General features: G+C 51.7%; 1 protein-coding gene across 4 annotated transcripts; it reads left to right on the top strand.

Moving 5' to 3' along the window:
- Positions 1 to 86: 86 nt before the first annotated feature.
- On the top strand, positions 87 to 24,176 carry gpatch8 (G patch domain containing 8). 4 transcript variants are annotated; one of them, XM_084488571.1, is made up of 10 exons: positions 147 to 210; positions 2,679 to 2,756; positions 3,613 to 3,648; positions 9,432 to 9,504; positions 14,143 to 14,184; positions 16,394 to 16,461; positions 17,274 to 17,360; positions 17,898 to 18,041; positions 18,435 to 18,565; positions 18,857 to 24,176. In XM_084488571.1, the coding sequence occupies exons 6-10, from the start codon at positions 16,435 to 16,437 to the stop codon at positions 23,253 to 23,255; spliced, it is 4,788 nt and encodes a 1,595-aa protein (XP_084344697.1). In that variant the 5' UTR covers positions 147 to 210; positions 2,679 to 2,756; positions 3,613 to 3,648; positions 9,432 to 9,504; positions 14,143 to 14,184; positions 16,394 to 16,434; the 3' UTR covers positions 23,256 to 24,176. The 4 variants fall into 4 exon arrangements, with proteins under 4 accessions (XP_084344695.1, XP_084344697.1, XP_084344696.1 ...); XM_084488570.1 differs by lacking the exon at positions 14,143 to 14,184; XM_084488569.1 differs by lacking the exons at positions 3,613 to 3,648; positions 14,143 to 14,184 and having other exon boundaries at positions 87 to 210.
- The last annotated feature ends 591 nt before the right edge of the window (positions 24,177 to 24,767 follow it).

The raw sequence follows: 24,767 nt of genomic DNA, 5'->3' as shown, positions 1-24,767 counted from the left end.
ATTACAGATGTATGCAGCACAGGCAACGGTAGGCGGCCAGTCCATACAAGATGAATAATGGTTGACGCAACAACACGCATCACGGCAGAAAGTGCTTCTCGTGGTCGCCGGCCATGTAGACAGCAAGACGAGAGGCGGAGGAGCTGGTGCTGCTGCGTTTAGAAAATGGCTGACAGATTTTCTAGGTTTAACGAAGAGCGTGATTTCCAGGTAATGTATTTAAAGCCAGTTAGCGAATGGCAAGTGTGCGTCCATTGCATGTATTGACATACAAAGACGAGAAAATGCCGTCCAGCGGGGTTAATCGTAGTTAGCACTGTTCCAATTGCTGTCCGCACAACAGCACCCAGCACCGCAAGCTAGTTAGCCAGCTAGTGATGCTAGTGGCAGACGCCTGCACCGAGTCTATTTTGAAGTTAGCCTTCTTTAGCTCCCCGCGACTCTGCAATAGCTTTTGTCTCATAGCACGGGGTTTTGCGCCAGATATGGCTCCTTAAAATGTGTATTGTGTTGCGTGTTGAATTCGGCCATCATTAAGTTCCCCATGTATCTGCCGGGACACCAGATGACCACTGTCAATTTGCTTGTTTGTGACCTTGGGAAGACTGGTTGTTTATGGACATTAGCTGGATGACGATAGCTAGCAGACAGCTAGCTTCTTGCTGCATACACACGATGACTAATGTTACAGACACCGTTTACTGTTTAGCCCTGTCAACGGTATTTAATGTTACACTATGTGGGAACTGATGGGTCCCTGTTTAAGTAATTGGATGTGTTCAGTAGTGCAGCAAAACTCAATATCAGTCATTTTAATTCGGTTTTGGTTGTTGCAGCATTTGTCTTCTGCGTTAACCTGGCTCTGTAGAGAAGGCTGTAGGTCAGTGTGCAATATAAGTTGTTATTAATAGACGACATTTACTGTGACATTTATGGAGGTATATTGAATCTAACATGTACACTGCATGGATGCAAAGGGGTAGTTCATCCTAAATGTAAACATGGAATACTCTAATTTCAACTACAACATTATACGTTATAGTTTGGCAAATAGTTTATTCAGTGTTGCACCTTTTCAACTCCAGCAGTTTTTCCTCGCTAGACTAATGTCGATGATAGATATGAGATATAATCCTTATTCACTGGACTAAACCCTTTAGTGTTGATGTTGACGGATTTTCCTATACTTGCTGGCTTGTCACCTGTTAGCCCCCCACCCCCCAACACACACATGCACACACTCCTACCCTTTGAAGTAATATAGTAGTAGTAGCCTATGCCAGTAGTAGTATAGTATACCTAAGGGGCATGTCCACATTTGCCACGAGATTTGGACAATTGTTGATGTCACCAATCGTCCCAAAACATATTATACCTTTTAATTCTCTCGATAAACATCTTTTTAATGGTACACCGTTTCCTTAATGTCCACCGAGCATGTCTTGTAAAATCGCTCCATTTGTTCTCTACAGTAGATGCGCCATCTTAATAAGTCTAACCTATTGGCCCGATGTTTTAATTATGTTACTCAGGAAGTTGTATGACAGCGGCGAGCTAGCTCTTTTTATCCTTCCATTTGTTGTCCGGAGCTTTCAATGGTGGCTGTTTGAGGACACAGTTATTTATTTTATATTTAGTGTGTGTGTGTGTGTGTGTGTGTGTGTGTGTGTGTGTGTGTGTGTGTGTGTGTGTGTGTGTGTGTGTAACTGAAATAAGAAAGATAGAGAGTCTGCCTGCTAGGATACTGAGAGGTTATTGCGGTTGGCAATGGGGTTGTGCTTATAGACCATTAAGTAGTCCCTACAGAATGTTATTGGGTAAGCAGAGAGGAGGAAGCCATTGATTTATTTATTTTTATTCATAAATGAGTTCTCGACTCCCCAGCCCCACCCCGGTTCCATCAGACTGTGTCCTTTACTCATGCTGATGCAGAGCCCTGGTAGTTCAGAGGAATTTAACCATGGGGGTTTATTTTCTTAAGGCTTTGTTTCTGTGCAGGTAGGCCTGTGTTTATTACAGAAATGCATGTCATCAACACAGCTCCCAAAACAGAGGCAAGCTTAGTCTGCTGTCCATGGATTAGGCTCAATTGCAACAACAACTGCAACAACCAACTGCCACACTTCACATATGATGGGATGGCTATCACAAATAGCTTATTATAAAAACATGGAAACTTAAGAGGGAATGTTATATAGGCCTAATATTGTTGGGTGTTATTGAACTTCGTGGCATTTCCCACATATGACTACCAATAAAGGGGAAGCAATGGGATACTAGGCTATATTTATTGAATTTAACTATTTGATTGGCACGTTTAAATAGCTTGAGCAACAACTGCTGACATTGATCTTTGTCTATTCTCTGCTTGAGAGAGCTTGTCCTTTCCTAAGTTAGATAGGACATAAGATTGCATTATAGCTATTACTCATCCTGTAACACCCAGGTCACAACTTGCATATTCAAACAGTTTATCTTCAAACTCTGCTCTGAAATCCGAGCATAAACAGTTATACCATTACCGCTGCACCCACTGAAAGTGATAAATACAGTTGTTGCTGAAATTCATCAAAATGAAAACACTGAATCTGTTCTGCTGCAGCAGATAGTGTGGGTTGAATTCGGGTAAGTCGCCCACAGAGAGATTTTAATAATACATAATCCTGTGTCCATTTTAGGGTGGAAATAGCTTTGACCATTATGAGGAGGGCCAGTTGGAGCTGGAGCAGGCATCCCTGGACAAGCCCATCGAATCGGTAAGAGTGCATCCATCACACCCGCACCATTGGACCAGCTGTGAGAGTGGAGTGGATGATAGGTCCAGGGAGATTTAAAAGAGCCGCACACACTACTCTCCATTCATCCTGTCTTACGTAGATGCAACCAGTGTCGTGTCCAATACACTAACACCTAACTCGTAGAAACCCACTTGTTCACATGTCCATTTACCACCTTATAGACCCCCACCCATACTACCATCCCCACGTCTTTTGTCTGTTCCATGTCATGAAATTATCATTTATTCTGCTTATCGTTTTTTAACTTCCAAGTCTTGTTTTTGTAGATGTGTATCAGTCTCCCATAAGTCATTGTTAGTCATCCCAGTAAGATATAGATCACTTAAAAAGTAAGGAGTGGTTAAAGCACTGTTATTAAATATGAGCTGATTATTTTGAATCTATTTAAAGTATTGGTTATTGAATGGATTTTGACTGAAATTATCCTGGGCCGTTTGAGGTTGTGAGCAGCGGCTCATTCTGCACAGTTCCACTAAAGCTGGGGCTGTCACAAGATTAAGAACAAATCGGAAGGCTCTGATCAGATAGTTGTTTACTGTCAGTTTTTGTCGAAAATTTGATTCGGCAAAGGGTGAGGCCAGTGCTTAATCCACTCCTTTGAGCTAAACAGAGAGTGAATGTGTAATGATGTGAATGGCTGCATTGTGTTTGTTTGTGTGTGTGTGTGTGTGTGTGTGTGTGTCTGTGTGTGTGTGTGTATGCTGCTTGAGTCGTTGCGTGTTGAGTGTGTGGTGTTGTACTTATTGTTGGTGTACTTGTAGGACAGTTATCTTATTGTACACAACTTGGGGTGTTCGACATTTCTCTCCTGCAGCGAATTGGCCCCTATTAGCTAAGCAGCAATGACCCGGTTTGTATTTGCACGCTCTGCTTTCCTACTCATATCTTTAGGGTCCTCGTAACGCTTCTCCTTCTGTCTCTTCTCTCTCACTTTATCTTTCTCTCACTCCTGTCACATTCTTTATCTGCTCTCACTACTCTCTCACTCTGTATATTTGCCTCTGTCTCTGTCTCTCTCTCTATCTCTCTCTCTCTGTCGCTCCCTCCCTACTACACAGTGAATCGGTGTACAGTACCCTCTGTCATTCTGTGCTGGCATGGTGCTTGTGCAACTGGGACTGCATTTTTGCTGAAGAGGCACATAGATAATAGCGCAGGCAGCCCGGTTTACTTCTTCTTTACCGTCTCTGTCTGTCTATCTCTCTCTCTCTCCAGTCTCGGTCTCTCTCTCCAGTCTCGCTCTCTCTCCAGTCTCACTCTCACTCTCTCTCTCCAGTATCGCTCTCGTCTCTCTCTCTCTCTCTCTCTCCAGTATCGCTCTTGTCTCTCTCTCCAGTCTCGCTCTCTCTCCCTTTCTCTCCCCTCCTCTTATCTCTATGAAGCATTCTGGTGAGCAGGCACTCTACGTGGTGCACTTCCCCTCTCCCCCACATTGTGGCTGGATTCGTGACCTCATATATGTCATCACGTGTATATATACCCAATATGATCTCCATTTTACATTGGAATTGGATTGAAACTCTGGATCAGGAGGCTTGTCTGTGTTGTGTTGTCCAAATGTCTATAAGCATCAGCTGAAGATGGCTGGGGGGGCCTCTAGGCAACACAACCAGCTTTTAAATGTCAAATACGTACTCTGAATCAGGCTGCAATTTGCATTTCCTTTCCCCCATCCCACTTGGTTGCTTTAAGTAACCAAATTTGACCCAACTAAGATCCTAACTTCTTAGCTGGGAAAGACTAGGGCAGACTTTCAGCCCAGATACAGCTCTCAAGGAAAACATATTTTCACAGAGCACACCCGCAGCCCTTGCTGTGCGTGGAATGCCCATAACGTATAGTCCAGAGGTAGCCTGCTCACCATGCTTGTAATCGCCAGTCAAGTCTGTTGCTCCTGCGCTATTGTTTATGGAGGGGCGCTGAGCGCTGAGCCGCAGCCACCACACGGCTCCCGACACGGGGGGGGTACTACACGACCGCCACTCAGTCACTCACACCACCACTCCATGTTTAACCCTTCTCAGATGGTGCTCTCACACACACACACACACACGCACATGCCCCCCGCCAGGGCGACGTGGAGGGCAATTCGCCCATGGCTACTAGTCAATTCAAGGAAACGACTCTTTATTCCCTGGTAGCTGTATGCTCACGATGGGTGTTGTGAGCATACAGCCACTAAGGAAAAAGAGTACATTCAAGAAAACGGCTCACAATACAACAGCTGTCGGCTCCCAGCAGTTGCCGCGCGATCCGAACACGGGGAGCTGCCGCTGAGTGCGTCGGCCCAGCCTCTCAGAGCTCCTCCCATGCCTTTCAACTGTGTGTGATCTTGTAGGCAGCTAGAGGTCTGTGGTACTTTATTGGGAATATCTGTTTTCTCTCTCTCTGTCGTTTCTCCTCCCCTTTGGTCCTCTCTGCTCTTTTTTACCCCCTAACAACTTATTTTATTTTTATGCATTGCATGTGTTAATTGCGTAGCGTTTAAGCACCGTTTTTTATTCCACTCACCACTCTCTATCGAGACTACTCTCCTCTGCCTCTGAGGTCCAATCCCATCCACCCCTCCCAGCCTCCTCCATCCCCCTTGTCCCCACCTTCCTCCCCCAATCTCCTCCCCAAACCCTGTGTCACAATGATATGCAACGGGGAGACACACACACACACACACACACACACACACACACACACACACACACACACACACACGTGTTATCATAGCATAATGTTCAGTGATGTATTTTGCAATACATTTCTGCATATTCGTACGTGTTTGATGACAAGTGATTGAAACCACCAGTACCAGTTTTCCAACTGAACTTTCCTCATTCAACCAATCAGTGTTTATTTACTTCACAATCAGTTACCAGGTAAGTACCAGAGTGTTCTGCCTACCAGCTGTCAATACGTTTAATGGAAGCACATATTAACTACGTATCGTTGACATGGCCCATGCCGTTTCTCTGAGTATGACAAGCAGTGGGAGGGAGGGTGTGGTGGTTTCGAGCAGTTGTTTCCAATCAGTCACACATTTTAAACGCAACAGGAATGCACAGAATTGCCCAAAAAACAAAACAAAGCAGAGTTGTACATAAGTCAGTCAGAAATGTATCATGCCAAATGATACTTACAATAAAATCCACACAAATACACAATGCATGCATACAAACCAAAAGCATCATATTGCTGACTTCTCTGAGCGGTGATAAGGTTGGCTCCTCTGCATATCTGTCCCCCTCCCACCCCCCCCACCCCTTCCCCACACATCCCTTTACTTTACCCCAAGCATTGCGCCAACGGTGGTTCAATGTTCTCACTACCACCACCTCTGATCTCTACATCACTTGTGTTTGGGTAACACGTTTTATTTTTTACCTGTATTAACTGTCAATTGGTGGATTTTTATTGACATGCCTCCCCGCTTTTATTTTCTGTTTTGTATACAGTATTATGTTTGTTTAAAGGCAGAGACAGATTTGCATTTGAGAATTAAAGAGTCTAGCATCTACCAGTAATTGCAGTTGAAAGCGTTTGGCCGGTCTCTTACGTTTTCACGTGTGACTGTTCTTTTGACAGCCCAGTATTTTAAAGCCAGGTTCGTATGGAAATGCCTTCACTCCACTTGCACTGCTGTTGGACTCGCCGTTGTTGCTTTCATTTTTGTCTGTCTATATTCTTTGAGTGCACCCACCCATCTGTTCAGCACGCACAGCCCACGCTGCATCTCCGCCTACAGGCATCACTAAGCCTACTTTGCTTTAATCGACTCCATCAATAGTTTAACACCGGTGCCTTACCTGAGTTACCTCCCAACCGCCATTAACCATATATTGTGAAGCCTATTTGACAGCTATAGCGTTGGTAGGGCATTACATCCAATTATGGGTAGTGCTTTTGCTTCCGTCGTTTGCTCGTGTCAGATTTAATTCCCTGACTCGGTTTGGAAAATAATTCTGCATATAGATTATAAGATTAGGTCATGGAACACAAGTTCACAAGTTGAGGCTACTTCAATTATTTTCTTTATTGCTCCAAGAGGCTTCTTTCCCCCAGGAAAGTGTTAACGTATCAGGCTTTGGCACACTGGAACACTGCAGCTCGAGCTCAGAGGCATGGTCAGTGTCAAAAGCAGGGAGAGGGAAAGGGAAGATGGGGGAGGTGGGTGGTGGTGTGGTGGGGTGGAGCTCATTGCAGTTTTTGCTGCAGTGAGCTCGGTAATATCATGGTATGTAGAACAGCATCGTGGGTGACGTATTCTAGAAACACTGCGCTACAGCAGATCTATAGCCTCTATTGACTTTTTACTGTGCCATGTTCACGTGCATCGGCTGAAGGTCAAAAAAACATTGCACTCTCCCAAAGCCTCTCGCCCCTCTAGTTTGTATACAAGGGCCAGTTCTGAAACAGCTACCATGTCCCAAGTCTTCCTTTGTCTAAATGAGGCCCAGCAGAGATTCAGGTCTTATCTCATGTCAAAGCCTCACTAATGGCCCTTGCTTCAGTTCCCAGGCCTGGATGTTTTCATCCCTACAAAATTAGCTGAACAGGGAGGGAAAACAAACTGCACCGAGAGGGAGACAGGAAAGGATAAGATATAGTCTTTCCCCATGAGGAGAACATCAGATAACTGCAGAGAGACGAGTCATTCGCTTACACCCAATTGTTTACAAGAGAAGGCACGTTTGAACCTACTGGCGGAGATGCATTGCGCACTGTGTGTGTTTGCGTGTGCGTTGTGTCCGTGTGCACCACCCATTTCACTTGCACTAACCCATACTTGGCCCTAGCTTATCTTCGCTATCCTAGTATCCCTCCCCGCCCCCCTCTTCCCATCTACTACTACTACTACTACCACGTCTCGGCCTGCTCTGTCCCGCCCCGCAGCCCCTTTCTGTCAACGGCTCTGTTGTCCTAACCTCTCCCTGCCTGAGCCCACCTGAGATTAACACAGTTGAAGTTGTGTTGCCCCATCTCCCCTCATACGATCCGCTCTCAGTACGCTACTAAACCCGACGTCACCTTTTTGTTAAAAGCGCTTTAACAAAAAGCCGCATGCAGGTTTTGTGTGGTTTCTCAACCCCTTCACCTTTTTTGTTTTGTTTGTGAAACTTGATGTCCACTCTGTGATTTCTTTATAAATATCATTTTTTTGTTATTTTTGGTTGGTTTGTATGTTTTTTTTTTTTTTAACTTTATCTCTTTTAGATTGCAGCACTCTGGTGAATGTTAGACAAGCTTGTGTCAGCTATAATCAACCCCACTGCTTATTAAGAAAACATGATTGATCTGTCTGTTTTTTTAATTTGTGCTTGAAGATGTTCTGTAGTGTGTAGTGGTGGGACGGTGTTGCATTTCACCTTAAATGTTACCGTTTTATCGCTGACCCCAACCAGTGAGATAAGTCTTTATGCACAAATCCCTACTATTTCAGAGGCCTCCTCTTTGGGTGTGCTCTTGCATCTCTTTCAATCAATTTGACGATCAACGGACCATCAGGTCGGACCCGCCTGCCCAAATGTGACGTGGCTCATTCGGGCCGTAAGAAAGGATGCATTGGTATAATTCCCAATGAGAACCTGATGAGCCAACAGCATCACTAGGCCTGCCAAATGCCATCCGACATACAAATTGTGTAACCTGATTGTAACGGTTCCAGCTTGCATGCCTCCAATTACAATGGTGAGAATTGCCAATACATAATGCAAGAGGTGTCCAAGAACACACACAAGGGGATGCCCTGTAGTAGCTATAGTGCTACCGCCAACACAATGTCCTCCTCTCTACCTGCACACACACACGCCCCTTTTTTATGATACTTGGTCACTGTCTCAACCCGGGCCTTGTAATGGTAATCCAAGGCCCCGTCTCCTCTCCTCCTCCCGCTATCTCTCCCTCTCTTTCTCTCTTGCTCTTTTTTTTGTTTTGTTTTTTTGCTGTACAGCTGTGTTTGTTCCATGGTGTTCCTCCTGTCTTGTCATGGTTATAGAATCACAGCAAGCTTGGAGTCTCAGGCCCACGTTCCTTTTCAATGCAAGATTTCCATACCGTGTTGTCGTGTGTTTTCTCTGTGTACTAAGCTCTCGCTCTGTACCGGGTGATATATGTCTGCGTGTGCTACATATATTGCCCCCTTTTTTTCTCCTTCCTTCTTACGTAATCTTAGTTGATTTGACTTGTCTGTCTAAAGACTAACAATTAACACGCTAAAAAGCCTGCCGTATGTTAGCCTTAACAAGAAGGGGGGTTTTGACTGCATTCCGCACCGGGTGGGTATGATTCCCTGCTCCTTATCGTCTACACACGGATGCTAGCGTGTACTGGCGTGGCTACACATAGCCCACAGTAGTTCATTGTAGTGGAGAAGCCCATACCTCCTCGTATCCCCCCCCCCCCCCCCCCCCCCCCCACTCACAACCCCCGTGTGCTGAAAGTCACTGACGTTACACGCTGTAGGTGATGTGAATGATGACAATGGTGGTGGCTGTGCTGATAAAACGTTTTGTGAGATTTGTGTTTTTCGTTTCCTTTTTTTCTTGTTTTTATTTTTGTGTGTGTACCTGTGTCCCGACGGGAGAAAGCTTCTCTTATTTGTGGAATATTTTTGGTCTTTCTCTCCTCTGTTCTCTCTTGTAGGATAACATTGGACACCGCCTGCTTGAGAAACATGGCTGGAAGTCGGGGCAAGGCCTGGGAAAAACCATGCAGGGTAAGGACGATCGCCACGTACACACACACACACACACACACACACACACACACACACACACACACACACACACACACACACACACACACACACACACACACACACACACACACACACACACACACACACACACACACCCCTCTCTCTCCTCTGGCGTCGCTGGGTCACAGCTCCTCCAAACTTGTCTTTTCCCTCTCCTCCATTCTTCGAAAGGCTTTCTCGTTTTTGTTATTTTTCTACTTTCATTGTTTTGTATCTGCTTCTTTATTTCCATCGTCTTTTTGTATCAACATCCTTTTAATCTGACAAGCGCCTCCCTTGTCTGTGGCTGGGTTAAAACAAGATGTTCTTCCTCATTCAACGGCCCTGGTGCTCCTCAGTTCCTCAATCGCAGCTCCCTTGTATTCCTGTTACCCACTGTTTCTGGCTTATTGCAGTGGCACCGGAGCAGAAAGGGGCATATATGCGGCTACTATTATTGTAATGGGATGCCTTCTGCCTAAGGCAAGAGTCTGTAAAGTTGGAATCTCGGTTTTATTAGTTATTTACCCATTCTTTTTTAAAAGATAATCAAATTCAGTTATGTTTTGTCAGTCGGCCCATGTTGAATAATGAAGGAATAATGATAAAATATGTACAGATTCCCTGGGTGTGGTGACTTTTATAGTGTCTTCCTGCAGACCATACGGATACAATAACCAGCTCCCTGGTAGACGTTGCTGTCTAACATGAGGCAGTTTTTTATTACGTTGGGAAGGCAGTGGTGTTCACAGTGCCATTAGTCATGGAAATGATCAACTGACGTGATCAGCTTAAATCCCCTGTGCTAATTGCATCTCTAATTTCCTGCGTTGGTTTGCAGAATGGGGCGACGCGAAGGAAGCAGAATATCTGGTCTCTGGTTCTATTGCGCTTAATGAGGCCGGTAAAGAGAGGCTTCCTGGTAGTGCTCTATAGGGCCATATACTTCCTGTTCCTTATATGTGGGATTGCGTGAGAGATCAGACCGGTTTAGATTGTACTGGTTTAGCCATGTTAAGCCGTGTTTTTCCATGGCTAACTATGAAGGGATCGTGTGTATTTCAAGGTGTCAGTCAAGGGGTCAGTGGTCTCCCATTGGTTTCCCCTGACTCAACAGGATGTAACATTCAGATAAACCGAATATTCTCCGTCCATGCCCTTATACTCCCACACGGCGCGCACAGCGCACGTTATCTCATCGCACCTCATTTCACCTCGCATTGGACGTCCGATGTTGTACACAACCGTCACTCATCCCGCCACATCTTTATCCAATTCCAACCCGAAGCGCCCCCCCCTCCATCTGCATCTCACTCCCCCTCCAGCTCGCATAGTAGCTCTCCGTCCAAACACATGGACGGAGATGTAGCCGCGGGACACACAGAGCGGACGCCGAGGCCTTATATTCCACTCTGCAGGATCCTGCTAGAGTTCGCCTCACGTTCGGTAACTCCCCTCCCCCAATTCGGGAACGTTTTCCTTGTCAAATGTAACGGCCGCTCGTATGAAGGCGCCACGCTGCCAGATGGGACACAATGACATCGGTGTTTTTGGACGGATTTGCATAGTGTACCGGCCAAGGTTTTTCTGTTTGCGCTCGGTTCCCCCGTGCAGGCGCCACATCCTCATAGTTTAGTGTGTGTCCCTTACGGATCCTCATTCCATTGACCTCGCTGCTCAATTGAACACGCACGATATAACCCCGCGCGACGGACGCCGAGGGCCCTTCCTTCTATTTAAACCCGTTTTAACATCAGAATGACGTGGCGGTACTGTGCCGCTCCGCAGCGCTTTGCACAACGTCAAACATGCTGCCTACAGTTGAACGAGCTGCACAATACAGAACAAGACACGATCACCACCGGCTTTGTTTTGATATCGCATTCATCCTTTGCCGTTGATGTCTGCGTATATGGGCGCGCACACAGCAGTGATCCGAAGGATAGGATAGTACACTGCCACACCAGGCTGTGTTCTGTTGTTCGTTCTTTGTTCTTTTTTTAGTCCCTGGACATATATGGCTTTCATTTCCCGCCCGTTCCCACTGATTTAAAGGCCGTCGACCAGGCAACTGAACGCGAGGAGACCGCTTCATTCTGGGCAGGCTGACAGCATCAAAGCAGGCGACGGCCCCACTGCTCTGCCCGTATAGTTTCTCAGGTGGCTTGTTTTCAGCTGGCTTTGAAACGGCTGAACAGCGAGCCGGAATCTGTTGAGGATCTGCGTGTAGGCGGGGGCACGTTGCCAGGGCTGCGTGCGTGCGTGCGTGTGCGTGCGTGCGTGCGTGTGCGTGCGCTTTCCTGCGACTTTGCCACTGGCGTGTTCGCGTTGTGGTGTTATATAAGCTGCCTTATGTGGGTAGGAGAGTCTTTGTCTTTGTCCAGTTGTGTAAGAGTTTCAAGGGTGCCGTGTTTTTGAGACCAATAACCCACCAACGCCGCACAGCACCGCTGCACGCCAGGCTCTCAGGTTTTGGTTATGTACTAGAACAGGATGTCCTCTCTGCTGCCTTATCGCGACGACTATCATGATGATCTTCCTCTCATTTCTCTCCTTCCTCTCATAAGCAAAGGTTTTCCGATCTTTCTGAAGTCATAGCAATGTGTCCCCAATTTTAAGTTTCCAATGTATTGACTTTGTTCTTATCCTTCTTTTGTTTGTTCTTTTTGCCCCTTTTAGGTAAGGTTTGTTGGACTCCCTCTGTATGTTTGTGTGTGTGTACGTGTGTGTGTGTGTGTGTGTGTGTGTGTACGTGTGTGGGTGTGTTTCTCTCCCCCATCCCCACCCCCCCCCCCTCCCCCCCCCCCCACCCCACTTCGCAATTGACCTCAATGTAATAACACTCCCTCTACAGTGAACTGTAGGCTAATGGCCTCTCTCAGCTTCCATTCTATTGCTTCATAAATCACTAAACTCTCGTGTCAATCTGCTCAGGTGTACACAGTGCTTGATTTTTGAACAAAGACCAAAAACAAAAATCCACTTTGAAATCAAGGTAGCTTCAGGGTGCCATGATTTGACGATGTCCTGTAGAATCACCCGCTCCGGCTATAGTTCATGCGTTGTTGTTTTTTTTCTCTTGAGTGTCTGTGGCTGCTCTCTGGGATTCTGATTGGCTGTAACCACGGCTCAGACTTTGAATGGCTTGCAGAGTAGATCAGCCCCCCCTCCTCCCCGCCCCCCCCCCCACCCCTCCTTTGCCTGACGCCTGTATCTACCTCCAAACCTGCGTGCGTGTGTATTATGTGTTTTGATTGTAACATGGGCCTGAGGGGGGGGGGGGGGGGGGGGGGGTGGGTGTGTGTGTGTGTGTGTGTGTGTGTGTGTGTGTGTGTGTGTGTGTGTGTGTGTGTGTGTGTGTGTGTGTGTGTGTGTGTGTTACTGACCGAGCCATACAGTCGACTTACAGGGTAAACCTCACACCACCCCCCTCTACACCCAAAACCGTCTCTGTCCCCATGGTTACACATGCCCATCCTCTCCCGGTTCTTTCGCCCCCCCCCCCCCCCCCCCCCCGCACAGCATGCTTTCCCCAGAGGTGCACTCCTGCCTGCCTCACCCACCCCCCCCCACCACCCCCCCATCTGCTGCTTTGAGCAGTGTTGGAGCCAGTGGACACACCGTACACCGTAGCCTAATTTCACCAGATAGCCGAGTGTTTCTCCTCGCGACAGCCGCAAAAAAAATAAACACATTTAAATGGTAATCGTGTCCACCCTAGCGTGTGGTGCGGCGTTGTGTAATGCCTAGAAAGTCCTAAGCACTGCTCAAAGCTCGGCCGCCCACCTTTTCCTCAGGTGCATCCCACACACGCACATGCACCCGGCACCAGGCCCCCCACATTGAGGAAATGAAAGCGGGTACGGTCGATTTGCCGAACCGGGGCCCGGCCACAGCGTCTTGAGAGACAAAATGTACCACAGGGGGGGAGAGAATGGTGGTGTCTAGTGGCATCCATTGATGCGTTCCAAGCAATGGATGGCATGTTGACGTTAAAAAAAAAAAAAAAAAAAAAGCATGACTCTTTGTGCAACGCAGACGGCGGGGGAGGATTTAAACAAACGGCACCTCAGCATGTCCTTCTCTTTTCGAGACGGTTGGCGTGGGTCATGTACGGCCCCGTTGATTGGTTAAACGACTCCCCTTCGCCAATGCACGCCGCCGCGAACGGAGGAGCTGATTGCCTCCCGGTTTTCCTAGTGAACCCAGTCACTGGCTCACAGTCATTGGGCTGAGGCGAACCGCACCGTGTTCATGGGGGAGTTTGGTTCTTTTTTTGGTTGGAGCCACCATGGGTGCCCCGTTTTTAGACTCAATTTTTTTTTTTTTTTGAATGGGCAAGGGCAAGTTGAAGCCCAGATAGGACACTGGGGGGCAGGGACGGCTGGTCTGGACAAAGTGGTGAGAGGAGAACCCTGTAGGAACCTAGGCCCAGAGAGGGAAGGGGGGACAGGGAAAAGGATGGAGGAGGAGGAGGAGGAGGAGGAGAGGGACAAAAGCCTCCAACTCTCCTCCCCCTCTCTATTTTCTAATCCCTACATCTCCCTCAACCCCATCCCCACCTACTCTATGTGCCTCAATCTTCCTGCTTAACCAATTGGTGTTTCTTTTTTACAGCTATTTGATCCTGCCCATGTTGTGCTGATGGTAAACTTAGTGGTAAATGTTATTTTATCCCCCAATTGAATTTGTTTTGATTTTTGATTTTTTTTTTGATTCTTTTAAGTTTCTCCCATTTCTGTTTTTTTTGTTTTTTGTTTTTTTTCCCCCCCTTGTCATCAGAGCACCAATGCTACATAGGCTTTCAATTATCTCTCTCTCTCTATCTCTCTCTGTATTAGTGGTCATTCTGCTGCTTGTATGTAAAAACATATACATTACCCCTTTTTAAGAGCATTGTCCTTTTCGTTTGTTCTCAGTTCTTCTTTTCTCTCCTACGTTGTGATTTACACCCCGTGATCCTCTTTTTAGATGCACTCTTTTTGTCTGGTCTCTTTCTTTTTCCACTGGAATGGGTAATGCCGAAAGTATTTGTCACTGTGGTTTTCTCCTTATTTGTGTTTTTTTTTTTTTGTTTCGTTCCGTTGACTAAAAGACGGTCGCTGGCCTGTGACTCCTCCCACTCCCCCGTGCCACCTGTTAAAAGGGGCGCCGTCGGAGCGCACTACTGCAGTGGTCTGACTGCGGGATGGCCTGCCAGCTCACACATGAATTAATTACGCTTCCACACTCACATTTGTCACACACACACCATGTCACACACACCACAAAGCTGTCAAGCAATCAGCAGTATACCAATAGTCATGAGGCTACCACCTAAACATATGCTCCTTTCTCAGTCTTTGCGGTGGAGTGAATGAGTCAATTTAGTATCGTTGTGCGGTCCCTTAACTTTTACACATTTCTTTTGAGTTAAAATGCTATCTCGCGGCCAGACACTGCGCAGGGAACGGGAGTCCAGACAGGCAGCTCTACAATGACTTTTGATAGGACAAATGAACGTCTAAAGTCGGAGAAAAAGAAAAAAAAACTGAAACCAAACGAACAATTGAAATCTGATGATCTAATCAAGCATCTGTCTAGCAGTAGCTGCAGCAGACTAGCCTAAAGTATTTACGCAGCCTTAGTTTTAAGAGTCCCATGTCTGTCTGTCTGTCTTGTCCTTGTGCCTCTCTCCAGGTAAGTATCCCCATCCCTTGCACTGTCACCATGGCGATTCCTGGCCTGTGACGTCACTCTGCTGTAGTCCAGTGCTTGTGTCCCTTTTTTTACTCTCTTCTTCTTCTTCTCTCGTTCTGCTTTGTTTGGCTGATTATGAGTGGATTAAGCAATTCTGTGTCAATCTCGAAAGTAGTTTGGATTTTTCTTTTTCAAATCCATTTATTTTGTGTTTTTTTTCATTTTTATTTTTATTTATTTTTTTCCAACAGTTTAATTTCCTTCTGATCTAGCTCTTTTCACAGCTTACGTGACATAGCTTGACTAGACGAGAGGACGGAGGGTAGCCAGGCTTTCTAACAACTGCCAGACCCCCGTTTCAAGGACCGCAGGGAAAAGGGACGGTCGGCCCGTTGTTTTTTTTAGAGCAGGCAGTAAATGGGGGGCTAAAAGAATAGTTGGGATGGCAGCAAAGAGGGGGGATGTGGTGTTTTCTTAGCTGTTGTCGCAGTGGTGTTTTAGCAAGCTGCAGCGCAAAGGCGTCATCAGCACTCACCTACCCTCCCTCCCTCCTCCCCCACCTTCCTCTCCCTCAGGCTGTATTGCCCTTGATATAATCTGCGTTACGGTTTAACAGGACTGCAGCACGGAGGGGAGAGAGTACCTAAGCAGCCTAAACAACGCCATATTGTAGACGATTAAAAAAAAAAAAAAAATAGCTTTGACGTACACACTATTCACTACTACGCGTACTCAATACTATTGGTCTTGTGTTCCCACTCGTTAAAGTCCCTCGTGGTCTCGCTATCGTACCAGAGGAGCTATCAATTTGACCCTACATATTGATCGCAAAAAGAAAAAGAACAAAAAACTGCTATTGAGATGAAATAGCACAGCAAAGGATTGCTTATCCCCGCTCACCTTGGGGGGGAGGGGGGGGGGCTGCAGTAAGCTGTGAGAATGGCTGGTATTTGGTTCACTGTAGCTTTTCTGGTCTCTTTGCACTTCAAGGCAAAAATCCTCTAACTCCCCCCCCCCGTCCCCCGTCCCCCCGTCCTACCTCCCTCTCCCCCCACCCCACCCCACCCCCACCCCCCCCAACGCCCTATGCTCTAAAGCAGGCTGTCTCCGAAACCACTCCGGCTAGTCCCGGGATCACAAGCTGACCCTGTCCTCTCTCTGTTTGCCCCCCCCTCCCCCTCCCCCGCAGGACGCACTGACCCGGTGCCCATCATCCTCAAACAAGATGTCATGGGGATGGGACGCATGGAGATGGAGGTGGGTCACGGGGGGTGTATCCAGGAAACGAGACCTGTATGACGATGGCGGCGAATGAGCTGTTAGGGCAGAATGTGCCGTCTTATTAACAAGCATATCATGAAATGGGTAAAGGATTAGCAGTAAAATGGGGTGGTTAGAATTGGTTAAAATTCACGATGGAATTAAATCACGTTTGACTTTCTTTATACTTGAAATCCGTCGAATCAGAACAGAGTCAGAGTCATTTCATATGTTTGATCTCTCAACACACCTTAGTAGCTGCAGTTCACAACATAAGGGGGTTAAGGGAATGGTAATCTGGGCTCCAGCAGTCCCAACTACATAATAGCGGAACAAGAAAATAAGAAAAAAGTGTATTTCTACATTTTCCTGTCTAAACGGTGTGTTGATTTGAAATCTTTATTAGATCTTTTAAAAGTTTGCTAATGCTGGCCAAGTTAACGTTGGCTAATAACACGCCCATGCAGATCCCAGCCTCCAGCTGCGCAGTTGGTCGAAACAAATATGAAGCGAAAGAATGTGAACAGTCCGGTTCACCCAGATTTGAGCTTGTCTGCCGACAGACTTTAGATTTTGAATCTACATTTAGGGCATTTAGCAGACATATGATACAAATACAACATACATTAAGTGGGTACATTAGGTGTGCACATTAAGTGCCAGGACGAATAACATACAATAGTGTGCGGTCGGTGGGGGGGGGGGCTGGATGACTATGCAGAGTCTAGGTGAACTCTGAACATCTAAAGCGTGATTTGTGCGACGAGGATAAATGTAACCGCGTCCCCCCCCCCTCTCTCTCTCCTCAGCTGGACTATGCGGAGGACGCCACAGAGAAGCGGAGAGTCCTTGAGGTGGAGAAGGAGGACACAGAGGAGCTCCGACAGAAGTACAAGGTGAGACACACCCCCCCAGCGCCCCCCCCCCCCTCCCCTCCTCACTGTGCCCTTCATGCGTCGGCGAAGCTCAAGGTGACCCTCTTTCTCCGCCGGCTGTTCTGCGGCTTCGCAACCCAGTACAGTTAATCATTGTTGCCCTTGCCACTGCATGAGAGGAACCGCAGGCTGTCTGTGACGCCGCGATCCATTTCACAACAGAGACTGCGCACCTAGTGAGGGTACGGGTGAACCCTGTGCAGCCTCGAGCTGTGGCTTGTACGTTAACATATCTCTCGACAAAGGGACCGTTTATGAGAGAGACCATATGTCCTCTAACCCAAATGTACACGCATTAATTTGATCTCATTGCGTACAAACCCACGTTTGTACGTAATGAGATCAAATGTACTAATCCTAGACGAGATTGAGTTGTACCGTCGAGGTAGACGTTATTGGCACCACGTTCTGCATTATTGAAACTGTGTGCTACGTTTGCTACGGTTCGTTCCGCTCCCTGCCAGGCTGACGTTGCTTGTTGTCTACCGAACCCCACAGGACCAGGTGGAGAAGGAGAAAGCCATAGCCAAAGCTCTGGAGGAACTGAGAGCCAACTTCTACTGTGAACTGTGCGACAAGCAGTACACCAAACACCAGGAGTTTGACAACCACATCAACTCCTACGACCATGCTCACAAGCAGGTGAGGGAGGTTTGACCCGGCCGAAGGCAGGATTGTCCTGTGGTCAGGGTGTTTGACTCCCAGACGAAAGGTTCTGGGTCCTGTCCCTAATATCCACAGCCCATCTGTAGGGATCCTTGAGTAAAAGACCCAACTCCAGCCCCTAACCTTACAATGACTTGTATCTGAAATTGCTCGAAGGGCTTTGAATAAAAGCATCTGCTAAACCACTTGACAATTAATAATAAATATAGCCTGTCCAGTCTTCTAGATGGAAACTTGCATGTGATAAAAGTCCTAGTCCAAAAAAAATACAAATTGAATAACAAGATTTTTCTTGTTTGTTCAAGATAGATTATTGGATTTCTGCATTAGCGAACACATGAACTTTTCTTTTTCAATTTGTCAACGCAGCGGCTTAAAGAGCTCAAACAGAGGGAGTTTGCGCGGAACGTCTCCTCTCGCTCCCGAAAGGGAGGGAAGAAGCACGAGAAGATGCTGCGGAGGCTGCACGAGCTGGCCGAGCAGCGGAAACAACAGGACCGGTGAGCCGCTGCGCCACCAGCGCCCCCTGCTGGACACGCACTCACACGACTGTGGTCATAGTTCTGCCCAGAAACAAAGGATCGTACGGGTTTCGTGACGATTGTCTCCCTTTTAAACGCTGCTAGGGGGTATGCTGCTGTTCCCAGGGGTTGTAAAAAAAAAATGTAGGAGGGGGACAGAGCGAATAACGCCAACGATGAGAAACTAAACCACCGTTATCTCCACAACCTGAACCCGTCCCGTCATGTCCTCACACCTCCCGTCTTCTGTGTCCCCCCCCCCCCCCCCAGCACGCCGGGGAGCGGCCCCATGTTCAAGCCCACCACGGTCGAGGTGGACGGCGAGGCGATGGAGGACGGCGACAGCCCGGCCGCCGCCGAGACCGCCTTCGCCCCGGCAGCCGAGTGCCCGGCCGCCGAGGCCCCGCCCGTCCCGGCGGAGCCGAGCGCCCGGCAGGCCTCGCCCAAGCCCGGCCCCGCGCCCGCCATCAGCTTCTCCCTGGGCAAGCGGAGCGCCTCCTCGCCCACGTTGGCCGCGGCGGCGGCGGCGGCGGCTGCGGCGTCCAAGGTCTCCGTGTCCTTCTCCTTCGCCAAGAAGGCCCCCGTGAAGCTGGTGACGGCGGCGGTGGTGTTCGCCGACCACGGCGAGGAGGCCATGGAGGGCGAGGAGGAGGACGGCGGCGGCGGCGGCGGCGGCGGCCAGGAGGGCGACAAGACGACGGGGCCGCAGGAGGAGGCGGCGGCATCCACCAGCGGCACGGACAGCCCCAAGGGCGGGACAGGGGACGGGGGAGGGGAGGGAGGAGGGGGGAGCGGGGGAGGCGGCTGCGGCAGCGAGGAGGCGGGCGGCGCGACGGGGACGGAGGAGGGGGCGGCGGCGTCGCAGCAGCAGCAGCAGCCGCAGGATGACGGCGCGTCCCTGGCCGCCACGCTGAACAAGCTGAAGATGATGATGCGGCGGGAGGAGGGCTACGCCGGCCAGGAGCCCCAGTACTACCACTACACGCCGCCCACGCACTGCCGCGTCAAGCCCCGCTTCCAGTTCCTGCTCTTCATGAGGGCCACGGACCAGTGTGAGCTCAAGGACGGCGACGAGGGGGTGGTGGTGGAGGAGGAGAAGAAGAAGAAGAAGGAGGCGGCGGCGGAGGAGCAGGGGCCAGAGGAGAAGAAGCAGAAGGTGCAGGACAGCCCCGCTGGGCAGGTCCCCTCCTCCGAGCCCAGCGGCGCAGGGTGCAAGCAGGAGAAGGAGCAGGACGCGGGGAACAACACCGCCACCAACCCCGAGCCACCGCCCGCCACGGCCAAGGTGAAGACGGAGGCGCCCGCCGCCGCGTGCGCGGCCGAGAAGGGCGCGGCGGAGCCCGGCCCGCCCGCCGCCGCCATACCGGAGCGGGAGCCCAAGCAGGAGGCGGCCGACGGCCACGCCGGGCCGAAGATCCCCACGGGGCCGTTCTTCCCGGTGCTGAGCAAAGACGAGAGCACCACCCTGCAGACCCTGCAGTGGCCGTCGGAGCTGCTGGAGTTCACCAAGGCCCTGCCCTCCCTGTCCTACAGCTGCAACCCGCTTTATTTTGACTTCAAGCTTTCCCGGAACAAAGGTGCGCGTGGTGGGAAAGCTGCGAAGTCCGCAAAACCATGCGAGGAGACGATGGCGGCGAAGGGGGCGGAGACGGAGCCCCCCGCGGCCACAGACGTAGAGGCGACAGCCCACCCGGGGCCCAGCGCCGACAAGGAGAAAGGCGCGGTGAAGGGGGACGGAGTGCAGGCGGACGGTGAGGAGGAGGAGGAGGCCAAGGCGGCCGACGGCACCGCCGCCACCGCCGGCGCTAAGAAGAAGAAGAAAAAGAAGAAGCACAAGAAATCCGGCAAGCATTCCAAACACAAAGAGAAGGGCGGCGCGGCGGAGGACGGGGCGGCGGCGGAGGCGGAGGTGGCCGGGCAGAAGCCCAAGAAGAAGAAGAAACACAAACGAAAGAAGAGCAAAAACAAGACGGAGGACAAGGAGGAGGAGCAGCAGCTGCCGGCCAAGGAGCCCAAGTCCAAGCCCAAAGCGGAGGACAAGGCGGTGGCCTCCTCGGTCCACCTGCCGACCGCCGCTGCCGCCGCCGCCGGCCCCTCCGGGACGGACCCCGGCAAGCGGAAGCGTCCCGGCAAGGAAGCCCCCGCCAAGCCGTCCGTAGTGGAGGAGGAAGGATCGGGCAAGGCCTCCTCCGACGGCGGCGGCGGCGGCGGCAAGGCCCCCGGCGGGCCCGAGGAGCACAACGGCACCAAGCGGCAGAAGACGGACCCCGGCGCGGCCCCCGGCACCTCGTGCTCGGCGGCGGCCCAGAAGAGCTCGGGCCCCGGGCGGCCGCCCAGCAGCGAGAGCGAGGACGAGGGCGGCGGCGGCGGCGGCACCAAGCGATCCCGCCACCGCCGCTCCAGCCCCCGGGAGCAGCAGCAGCAGCAGCAGCAGCAGCAGCAGCGGCAGCAGCAGCAGCACCACCGCAGCCAGGACTCTGGCCGCTCCCGCAGCCGCTCGTCCCGGCGGGACGGCGAGCGTCGCAGCGGCGGCGGCGGCCGGCGGCGCCCGCACGGCCAGGCGTCCCGCAGCCGCTCCTACTCGAGCAGCTCGGAGCGCAGCTCGGCGGCGAGCAGCGGCTACAGCCACCGCAGCCGCCGCAGCTACTCGGACAGCTACAGCGACTACAGCACGGGCGGGCGGCGGCGGCAGCGGCGGCACTCCAAGCGCTCGTCGGACTCTGAGTACGAGCGGCGTGGCGGCGGAGGCGGCGGTGGCGGCGGCGGAGGCGGCGGCGGTGGCCACCGGCGCTCCCGCCGGCGCCACTACTCGTCGTCGTCGTCGGAGGACTCGCGCTCGCGCTCCCGCAGCCGTGGCGCCCGCCGGAAGCGGCGGGGCCGGCGGCCCAAGCGCAGCAGCTCACGCAGCTCCAGCAGCCGGAGCCGCAGCAGCAGCAGCAGCAGCAGCAGCAGCAGCGCCCGCTCCTGGCGCCGCAGCTACAGCCGCAGCTCGGCCAGCCGCTCGTCGGGCTCCACCAAGGCCTCGCCGCGGCGGGGCGGGGGCGGGGGCGGGGCCCGGAGCCGCGGCCAGAGCGCCGAGCGCCGGCGTGACTTCAACCGCTCGCGCATCTACCGCTCGCAGTCGCCCCGCTCGGCGCGCGGCGGCGGCGGCGGGGGGGGCCCCGGCCGCAACAGCCACGCGCCGTCGGCCTCGCAGGGCCTCCACCGCACGGGGCCGTCGCGGGACGCCGGGGACCAGAGGAACTCGCTGACGGCGCGGCAGCTCCTGGAGAAGGTGCAGTCCAAGAGGGGCGGCGGCGACGACCCCGCCGGGAACAAGCCGGGCGGGAAGATCAAGGACCCGCCGCAGGGCTACTTCGGCCCCAAGCTGCCCCCCTCGGCGGGGAGCAAAGCCATGCTGCCCCTGTTCGGGAAGCTCCAGTCGGGGAAGAGGCCCGCCGTCATCCCCCTGGTCCGGCCGGGCGACGGCGACAAGCCGCCGGGGGGGAAGACGGCCCCCGAGGCGGAGCGAGAGGTCATCCTGGTGGAGCCCATCCGGGAGTTCCCCCCGCCGCCACCGCCGCCGCCACCCGCCGCCCCGCCCGTCAAGAAGGCGGAGGTCCTCGCCCAGAACTCTGTGGCGGCGGAGGACGCGCTGCACCCGTGCACCGCCGCCGCCGCCGACCCCCAGCTCCTCCTCGACGGCCCGCAGGTGTTTGAGCAGGAGTCGGTCCCGCTGATGGCCCACTACCCGGGGGAGCCCGGCCAGGACCCGTCCCAGGGCGCCATGCTGGAGCCGCTCATGGCCGACCTGCAGCAGCAGCAGCAGCAGCAGCAGCACCCCGCCATGCAGCACGGCTACCCCTCCTACCCCCCCCCCAGCCTGGAGGACGAGTGCATGGACCCCGAGGAGGACGGCCTGGCCCCCCTGGAGAGCCAGCCCATCACCTTCACCCCCGAGGAGATGGAGAAGTACGGCAAGCTGCAGCAGGCGGCGCAGCAGCACATCCAGCAGCAGCTGATGGCCAAGCAGGTCAAGACGTTCCCCTCGGCAGCGGCGGCTGCGGCGGCGGCGGCGGCTGCAGCGGCGGCGGCGGCGGCCAGCCTGGCACCGGCACCGCCGCAGCAGCAGATGCAGCAGATCCACATCCAGCAGCCGGCCGTGTCGATGGCCTCGGCCACCTCCATCACCACGGTGCAGCACGCCATACTGCAGCACCACGCCGCCACCGCCGCCGCCATGGGCCTGCACCCCGCCCACGCCCACCACGCCCACCACGCGCACCACGCCCACCCGGCCCACCCCCAGCTGGCCCAGGTGCACCACATCCCCCAGCACCACCTCACGCCCATCTCCCTGTCTCACCTGGGGCACTCCCTGGGGCACTCCCTGGGTCACTCCCTGGGGCACTCCCTGGGGCACACCCTGGGCCACTCGATAGGGCACGGCCTCATCCCCGCCCACCACACGGCCTTCCTCTCCGGCCAGCCCATACACATCATCCCCGCCTCGGCGCTGCACCACACGCCCATGGCGCTGCACCACATGCCCCACGCCGCCCTCTACCCCACGCTCTTTGCCCCGCGGGCCTCGCAGGCCGCCGCGGCCGCCGCCCTCCAGCTCCACCCCCTCCTCCACCCGATATTCTCAGGGCAGGACCTACAGCACCCTCCTAACCATGGCTCGTGAGGGAAGAGGTTGACGGTGGATTTTGGGCGGGTGGGTGGGGGGGCGGAGGGAGTTGAAATGAAGTTAACGCATCTGCCGGTGGGGGAAGGAGGGACGGAGCCGAGATGTCGGGGGGGGTGAGGGACCCCCTCCAGTGTGAGGGCGGTGGCCCGCCGCCGGTGGCTGGTGCTCGGTACAAGGCACCGCCCGGGTGGAGGTGCACTACGCAGCCAGACAGCGGTTTACGCGTCGTCAAAAAGGGTCAAAATGAACACTATTACATGCTTCTGGCTGCAAAGATAATTTCTATTCACGGTAATGGCGACACTTTACCCTTATGTTTTTACACTGGGTGCTCTAAACGTGGACTTTAGGGTGTGTTCGGACGAGCTTTGTTTTATTAACGTTGAAACCTAAGTGAAAGAAACCACTGGAGTATTTCGTTTTTTGTGTTTTTTTTCCAAACCGTTTAAAAGAATGATTGTCGTTTTACAATGCTGTTAACCATTTCCTACAGCCCCCCCCCCCAAAATAAAAGAGTGGCCCGCTGTGGCCGAAGCGATTCAGCGGAATCATGTTGTAGGCAAAGATCGAGAGCCGCGCAAAGCGTAGGAAGACCGGGAAGGCGCCGCTTCTGTCATGTACCCCGATGTCTCTAGCGAGCCGTGACTTAGCGTCTACTGGATATTGAGTTATGTTGCAGTAAGTCAGCCTGGTTTATACATCGGGTCTCCGGGGGGGAGGGGGAGGGGGGTGGGGGCTGTCTAGCTAAATAATAATCGCTAAAAAGTTAAGTTGTAAATAAAATCGGTGTGTAATGTGAAAAAAAAAAGAAAATCCCACCAATATGACGCCCGTAATAACTTTTATGCAGTGGTGCCCATGTTGGTCTGAGTTGTCACATGAATGAATATTGTTTTTTTTTTTTTTTCTGAATTAATTGAGGAAATAACGTTTCTAGGTGGTCTCCCTACCACCCTGGTTGCTGGGAGATGAAGGTCCTTTTCCCAGGGCCAATAGGAGGCGACGGTGGGGAAGGGGCGGGGCGGGGGGGACACCTGACTTGCACTGACATCTGTACGTCAAGATGCTCCTTTTTGCATCATGTAACAATGATTGTAGTATACTGCAATAATTGTATTTTTCTTGTTTTTAAGTTATTTTCCAAAAATGCTCTTTAAAAGAAAAAAAAGGCTCAATTTAGCTTTTTGTGTAATTTTGTAAATACAATTGCTGCATTTAAAACCTATTAACATTCTAGGGAGTAGGAGCGACTATTGGAACGGCAGGGTGATTGACAACATTGAAGAATGGACACATGCATGTGTAATTTATTGAGGTATTTTCCAAACTCTTTGCTAAGGCCGGGGATGTCGAAGGATACTGATTTGTAAAACAGTAGAGGTTTTGTTTTTTTAATCTTACGCTTGTGCAAATAAAATCTTTTTTGAGTTTCATTGTTTGTATGTTTCTATAGTTTGCCAGCCGCAACTTGACCACATACACTAGCAGTAGCACACCATACTGTGTCAC

Source organism: Micromesistius poutassou, assembly GCF_964030765.1.
Source record: "Micromesistius poutassou genome assembly, chromosome: 1".
Taxonomy (NCBI): Eukaryota; Metazoa; Chordata; class Actinopteri; order Gadiformes; family Gadidae; genus Micromesistius; species Micromesistius poutassou.
Note: the sequence above shows the minus strand (reverse complement) of the source record. Positions and strands in the feature narration are given on the sequence as shown.